The sequence below is a fragment of the Andrographis paniculata genome, unplaced genomic scaffold (assembly GCF_009805555.1).
Source record: "Andrographis paniculata isolate CXL003 unplaced genomic scaffold, ASM980555v1 Contig270END, whole genome shotgun sequence".
Taxonomy (NCBI): domain Eukaryota; kingdom Viridiplantae; phylum Streptophyta; class Magnoliopsida; order Lamiales; family Acanthaceae; genus Andrographis; species Andrographis paniculata.
Window position 1 is genome coordinate 5001 of NW_026137558.1, and position 7500 is coordinate 12500.

The following is a 7500-nucleotide window of genomic DNA, read 5'->3' on the forward strand; positions in this document are numbered from 1 at the left end:
ATCCTTCCTATCTATAGTTGTCTATAGTTGAATAGAAAGAGAAATCACTTTCGAATATGTCACCATAATGGATTTGTCTAATCACAGGGTAATGGGCGAAGACTTCCCGTGGCTACCCTACCTGAGGACGAGGACCTGCTCTCGAAATTCTCTTTAGTGATAGAGTATATTCCTCCGTGAATTCACTAAGAAATTCCAGTTGTCATAAAACCCTGCCTTTAGGAATGAAATAACAAAGGATATACCCACACCCTTTCTGATCCAATGACCAAGAAATAGCACTTTCGTCTGAGCACCGTTTCATGTACAGCTTCTTTCCTGCTACACCCCGAACACTATACTCAGGGTTCCAAACCTCCAGTGAGTGACTATAAACGATTATGTCACCGAGGTTTTCAACTACAAACTGGTCAAGGTAAGGGTTGAATTTATCCATTGTTGTGCGGAAGAAGACCTGAATTAGGATGATATTCATAGATCAGTTACTCTTTTTGCACGTTATGGAGTTTCCACTCCATGTTGAAAACTCTTTCAAATAGCATGAGCGTTAGATTCTTTTTTTATGACTGATATAAATGGAAACTCTTTTGTTATATGCCCGATACCAACTTCGTTCTTTGGTAGATCCTAACACGAATTATGTACACAATGAGGATCACAATCATGTTGTTGTTTGGGTATCAAGCTATCAACTCAATCTATTTACAAAAAAGCCTTCAGTGTAGTGATGAAATTGTGATACATAACCAATCCTATTTGTTTATTACTAAAATGAATAGAATCCTATCAAATCTTTCTATTTCTCCTTTGAATTTTTCATATATATCCTATGAATTTCATTTCGCACCGGAAACTATTCTAGGAGAAGTTCGAATCCGTTCCGTTCGGATATTGGTTGGTCTTGGTTTGACATGGTTTACGCGTTACTGGTTCCCGGAAGACTTAATATCTCTATTAGCTAAACCCTTTCTTACCCTGCCTTTGGACTCGTATTTTGTTCGTACACAATCAACGGAGGCCTTCCCGACATATGTTGCAACGTCTTCAATAGCATGCTCTTACTTCGTTTTTCCCTTAATAAGTCATCAAATTTGGTGCTTTTTGATCCCCAGTTGCTATGGGGAACAAAGGAGGAAATACAATCGATTCCTCCATTTAAGTGGTTCTCGCTTCTCCTTGTTCCTGTTCCTAACTCTTCCCCGGGTAGTTCCCAATGTTTGGCACTTTCCATACTTCATGGGTGAAACATCAACAAATTCGCTCATGATCAAGTTACAACCTAAGATCTATGACCATATTATGTTAACTGTTCGTATTTCGTTCATTCCATCGGTATGCTCCCAGGTACCTGTAATTGTGATCCGTTTGCTAGAACCAAGGGGTCTTTCTGTAGAAACTTCCACGAACAATCGTCGTTTTTTGATGGTTTTTCCGCTTCTCACAGCTGCTCTTTCCACACCTCCGGATATCTGGTGCAAATTGTCGCCCGTTTCCTTATTTCTTTGATAATAGAGTTGGCTATCTTTGTGGCATCGATTGTACAAGTTCGTTCAGAGGGCTGGACGAGTGATTAATACCCGGGAGAGCGGCTCGATCGACAAAAAATAAGAGTAGCCCCCTAGAACCTGGCAAAGTCATTATCAATGAATTCCAGAGCAATTCTCAACCAACATATGCGATTCATTCCCGTAAAGATTATAACACACAGAAGACTCCTTACCTTAGGAGCGGGATGAGTGATACATCCTAAGAGCGCCGGTGAAGAACGAAAGCAAAGCTTACGCTCGGGTATATCAATATTCCATCAAGAGAAAGGAGGCAGACTGGTAAGAAGGCCGACCACATAGGGGGAGCGAACCGAAAAACTCAGCTTTTCTCCGCGGACCAATCTTCCGTACCGCCCCCCCTTGACTCTCTCTCTATCCTGCGGGAAGCGCGAAGAGCTAAGCCACTAATGTCGTGGCGAAGGTTATACCTCAGAAAGTCAACGAAGCTAAGATTTCGTTATGTCTTATATCCTTTCGATCGAGTGACAACTTCGTTCCTTCATTGCCCTTTGTTTGACAAAAGTCAAAAAAGAATTCCTCTATTTGATGTCGATTCATCCACACTTCCATTCCTTGTAGAGGAAGGCTAACTGCTTGCAGGCTGGGAGCTGTATGAGCGGTAACGTCCACGTACGGCTCCGTGAGAAGGGCGGTGGAAGTTTTAACAACCTTGTTGTACCTCACTCTCGTCTTCAATGGGGTCTGCTCTTTTTTTTTTGGGAGAGTATGCCAATATGATCTTAATGAGGTGCGGGGCTTTGCATCTGACATTCGTTGGGCTTCCCTTTTCGTCCGCCCGCGTCCCGGCGTTTTTGTGCAATAAACCCCTCCGGCCGAAGACTAGTGGTAGGTGGTCCCGCGGAGCTTTCGGAAAAGGGTAGCCTAGTGTGTAAGCACAGCAATGAACCGCGGCGAACCCTCAGACGACCTATCTAAGATTAGGGGGGGAGATCCTCCGTAGTGGTGACCCTTGAACTCTTCCACGGACTGATACATGTACCGAATGCTCATACGGGAAAGTTGACTCCTGGGTCTGGTTGCTCCGAGAAATCCTTTCTTTCTCGTCCACTCAGGGGGGTGCGGACACACCTGCGCGGATTACAGGTGACAGTTACAAGAATGGCGGGGAAGTTAACAGTACCCGACGACATTCAGGGATGGATGTAGACCCATCGGGCAGGGATAATCATTCCGGTCCTGGGAGGTGGCGACCATTCTCAAGAACCAAAAAGACTGAGCTGAGGGAAACCCTATGAGTCACTGAAACGACGGCAGGAGGGCCCTTGATCTATCAATAGAGGGAGCAAAAAACGGGCTTTGCGTACCTTTACTTTACAATATTCAGAAAGAAATAAGGATCGAAGTTTAGACCGCTCACAGGAGTTCTACCTATAGAAAGGATCATGAAAGAGGCGATCAGAATGGTACTCGAATCCATTTACGATCCCGAGTTTCCAGACACATCGCACTTCCGCTCGGGTCGAGGCTGCCACTCGGTCCTAAGACGGATCAAAGAAGAGTGGGGAACCTCTCGCTGGTTTTTGGAATTCGACATCAGGAAGTCTTTTCACACCATCGACCGACATCGACTCATCTCAATCTTTAAGGAAGAGATCGACGATCCCAAGTTCTTTTACTCCATTCAAAAAGTCTTTTCCGCCGGACGACTCGTAGGAGGTGAGAAGGGCCCTTACTCCGTCCCACACAGTGTATTACTATCGGTCCTACCAGGCAACATCTACCTACACAAGCTCGATCAGGACATAGGGAGGATCCGGCAGAAGTACGAAATTCCGATTGTTCAGAGAATTCGATCGGTTCTATTAAGGACAGGTCGTATTGATGACCAAGATAACTCTGGAGAAGAAGCAAGCTTCAACGCTCCCCAAGACAACAGAGCCATCATTGTGGGGAGGGTAAAGAGCATCCAACGCAAAGCGGCCTTGAATTCCCTTGTTTCGTCGTGGCACACCCCCCCCACAAGCACCCCCCGGCTCAGGGGGGACCAGAAAAGGCCTTTCGTTTTCCCCCCTTCGTCGGCCCTTGCCGCCTTCCTTAACAAACCCTCGAGCCTCCTTTGCGCCGCCTTCCTCATAGAAGCCGCCGGGTTGACCCCGAAGGCCGAATTCTATGGTAGAGAACGCTGTAATAATAATTGGGCCATGAGAGAGTTTTTTAAGTCTTGCAAAAGAAAGGGCCTGCTGATAGAGCTGGGCGGGGAGGCGATACTAGTTATCAGGTCAGAGAGAGGCCTGGCCCGTAAGCTGGCCCCCTTAAAAACCCATTCCAACATAAGGATTTGTTACGCGCGATATGCCGACTACTTACTACTGGGAATCGTGGGTGCCGTAGAGCTTATCATAGAAATACAAAAATGTATCAACCACTTTCTACAATCCGGCCTGAACCTTTGGGTAGACTCTGCAGGATCAACAACACTAGCTGCACGGAGTACGGTAGAATTCCTCGGTACGGTCATTCGGGAAGTCCCTCCGAGGACGACTCCCATACAATTCTTGCGAGAGCTGGAGAAGCGTCTACGGGTAAAGCACCGTATCCATATAACTGCTTGCCACCTACGCTCGGCCATCCATGGAAAGTTTAGGAACCTCGGTAATAGTATCCCGATCAAAGAGCTGACAAAGGGGATGAGCGGAACAGGGAGTCTACTGGACGCGGTTCAACTAGCGGAGACTCTTGGAACAGCTGGAGTAAGAAGTCCCCAAGTGAGCGTATTATGGGGGACCGTCAAGCACATCCGGCAAGGATCAAGGGGGATCTATATGTTGCATAGCTCAGGTCGGAGCAAGGTGCCATCGGACGTTCAACAGGCAGTCTCACGATCGAGCACTCATGCCCGGAAGTTCTCATTGTATACTCCCGCGGGTCGGAAGGCGGCGGGGGAAGGAGGGGGGCACTGGGCGAGATCTATCAGCAGCGAATTCCCCATACAAATGGAGGCGCCTATCAAAAAGATACTCCGAAGGCTTCGGGATCGAGGTCTCATTAGCCGAAGAAGACCCTGGCCAATCCACGTCGCCTGCTTGACGAACGTCAGCGACGGAGACATCGTAAATTGGTCCGCGGGCATCGCGATAAGTCCTCTGTCCTACTACAGGTGCCGCGACAACCTTTACCAAGTCCGAACAATTGTCGACCACCTGATCCGCTGGTCTGCAATATTCACCCCGGCCCACAAGCACAAATCCTCGGCGCGGAATATAATCCCAAAGTACTCCAAAGACTCAAATAGAGTCAATCAAGAAGGCGGTAAGACCCTTGCAGAATTCCCCAACAGCATAGAGCTTGGGAAGCTCGGATCCGGTCAAGATCCGAACAACAAGGAGCACTCAACGTATAGTGACGTCTAGTAGTTGTTTTTTTCTATTAGTTTGCGATGCGAACAGGCCTTGACTTATGAAATTAGTTGAGTAGGCTTGCGTTAGTTGTCTGTTATAAGATAGAAAGTTTGGGGCTTTCGACATAAAAAAGCCTATCCGGCTTGGCTTCGCTATCGTTCATGACTTGTATTTCCGTCGGCCTGGAAGCCCCCCGGTACCTCGCATTTACGAAATCACTCTTCCTATTAAAATAAAAACAAACAAAACAAACAATCCAAATTGACTCATTTCACTGGCCTTGCTAGGTGCTCCGAAGAATGGAAGGAAGACGGATCCCTTTCTTTAAACAGCTGTCCAGACTGAATCTATTCCTATTATATACGACAGATCTTAGTGAGGGACGAAGTGAGTCATAGCCTGAGGATGGAATTAGGATCCTGGAGAGCAGGCTCGATAAAGCAGTTGGGAAAGGAGATTTTTACTTGACGAGCCACACCAATCTTCCCAGAGATCATTTCCATCTGAAGAAGGCAACGCACTCCCTTGCTGCGATTGCCAGCTCCAGGTCTATCAGGTGTTTTAAGTATCAGAGAAACTTCTAGAATTCTTTTTGCCTTGGGGAAGCCTTACAATATTCTTACATGAGAGACACTCGCTTCGTTGTTCTTACTTCTCTTCTTCTTCTACTCTTTTTCGGTCTATGGTCTATGTTGTCCCCTGCTCCATTGTGCTTAAAACCAGCAGCCCTAATTTCTCCCGATATAGGATTTCTTTTAAAGGTAGCTATAAATATATATATATAGAAGGGATCTGTAGTAACCATCCTCAGGTAATATATCCCTGTGATTGTGGCTCTTAATAGTCTCTTAGAACATCTCTTAGATACTCCTACCGAAGATTCCCCTCGTCTCATATGGGGAAGACAATCAATCAAGTCCACTTCCAAGCCAGTTGCCATCGGAAGCAGGAAAGAGTCACTCTCTGGACATTGAATAAAGGATTTTCAAGACCCGAACTAGCGTATCGTTCATATCACCTGGAATTCTTAATAATGTGCCAACCATTCTGTCGTCAGTAGCTAAGGAAGGGGAAAAGGCTTAGAACCCTTTCGACCTGGGCGAGACATTAGAGTGATGAGCCTGTTCGCACTTATTCGCACTTATAACTGTATTTCCCCGGAGGTTCCCGAATACACAGGCCCGGCAGGTAGAGTCCGGCTGGCCCTTATTGTTCTTCGCTCATTGAATAACCCCACGTATGGCACGAGTGAGGAACGAGCTTACATTTGAGGGGGACATAGGTCAAATTCCACTTTACGGACTGCAAAGAGACTTCACAGCTGATTCAAAAGCTTCAAAAGAGCTAAAATCAAAATCAAGTCAAGTAAAAGCACAGGGCTCTTCTACGACCAGATCTCGACTTCTTCATAAGGTTGCCCCACTTCTTCATAATCATGATTATGCTGTGAAATTGTTATCAGGTTATATTCATGCAAGTCTTTATAAAGAAGATGAATCTGGTAAGGAGATTAAATTGATGAGTCTATCTACTGGTATTCCTCCTGTGAAATATATTTCCGATGTTCTGTTCAATATAATGATTGACGATATTGATAAAAAGATTGAAGAAAGGATGCCTCATTTTCAATATGTACGCTTTTGTAGTGAAATAATTATACCTATTTCTAATCTACGCAATGAACCTTATAATGAACTAGTTCAGATTTTGCATGAATGCAACTTTCATGCGTTTACCGCAGAACGTGCTTGTAGACATAGCGCACCCATCATTATGGCGGGTGGGGATCAATGTATTAGTGTAGACCAATATGGTCGGTGTTGTATTAACCAAACGGATCAAATTCCTTATGCTTATATTATACCTGAATAGGAACATACCATCATTTTTTTCAATTACAGAATTTTTGGAAGACGAAGACGATAAAACAATGCCACTAGATCGATCGTCTGATCCTGGCGCCTCAATTTCTGCAAGCTCACCCCTCCGTTGTTCCGGGTCAAATCCCATGTCCCCCAACTGCACGCGCTTGGCTCATCGCATCTCTCAACCGGGTGGAAAGCCTAGGATCCGGAAAATCAGACTGAATCCGAGACAAGAGATACATTGATGGCCTCGGATAGATTAGCTTGGAATCCCTATCAGTCGAGTGCTAATGCCCTCAGCCGGTACGGAGCCAACCGTCCCCGTGAGTTTTGCTGGTAATAAAGAGACGGAAACAGGGGAATAAGTGAACATTTCATGACTTTCTGATTTCCTCGGAAGCGAGAAAGACTACAGAAGTAAGTATGAACGCCCAGGAAGTTGCAAAGGGAAAGGCAACAAACCTAAAGGTAAACCACCGCCTTAATGGAAAACTAAAGGCGCTAAGTAGGCCATTCTAAAAGCAGACCCACGGGTGACGCATGGTCGTCAGCTCATTCCCTAACTATAGATTAGATAGAGCAGTCGCCAAATCAAATCCACATGAGAGATGAGGAACCGTTAGGACGAGGGAGAGAATCGGGCGAAGGAAAGGATGAATTCCGAAATGCAGTAGTGTTTAGAAAGTTTCCCTCAAATGGAGATATAGTCCAATGACTAAGCAAGAGCTG

At 45.7% G+C, this 7500-nt stretch overlaps 2 protein-coding genes and 2 pseudogenes across 2 annotated transcripts; 3 read left to right on the top strand and 1 right to left on the bottom strand.

Moving 5' to 3' along the window:
• The window catches only part of LOC127246198 (uncharacterized tatC-like protein ymf16), a 1851-nt pseudogene extending 242 nt beyond the window's left edge, over positions 1 to 1609 (top strand).
• A 367-nt stretch (positions 1610 to 1976) lies between these two features.
• LOC127246203 (uncharacterized) lies at positions 1977 to 2698 on the bottom strand. Its single transcript, XM_051267452.1, is given in 6 exon segments — positions 1977 to 2139; positions 2141 to 2208; positions 2211 to 2356; positions 2359 to 2479; positions 2548 to 2581; positions 2583 to 2698. Coding segments are annotated over 6 exon segments (648 nt in total).
• A 244-nt stretch (positions 2699 to 2942) lies between these two features.
• On the top strand, positions 2943 to 5012 carry LOC127246202 (uncharacterized). The gene has a single exon (XM_051267451.1). The coding sequence runs from the start codon at positions 2951 to 2953 to the stop codon at positions 4916 to 4918; it is 1968 nt and encodes a 655-aa protein (XP_051123408.1). The 5' UTR covers positions 2943 to 2950; the 3' UTR covers positions 4919 to 5012.
• Positions 5013 to 6145: 1133 nt separating this feature from the next.
• The window catches only part of LOC127246204 (uncharacterized), a 10397-nt pseudogene continuing 9042 nt past the window's right edge, over positions 6146 to 7500 (top strand).

What these genes read in the sequence shown, in the direction of transcription:
- LOC127246202 (XM_051267451.1), top strand. Translation starts at nt 2,951, where the DNA reads ATGAAAGAGGCGATCAGAATGGTACTCGAATCCATTTACGATCCCGAG.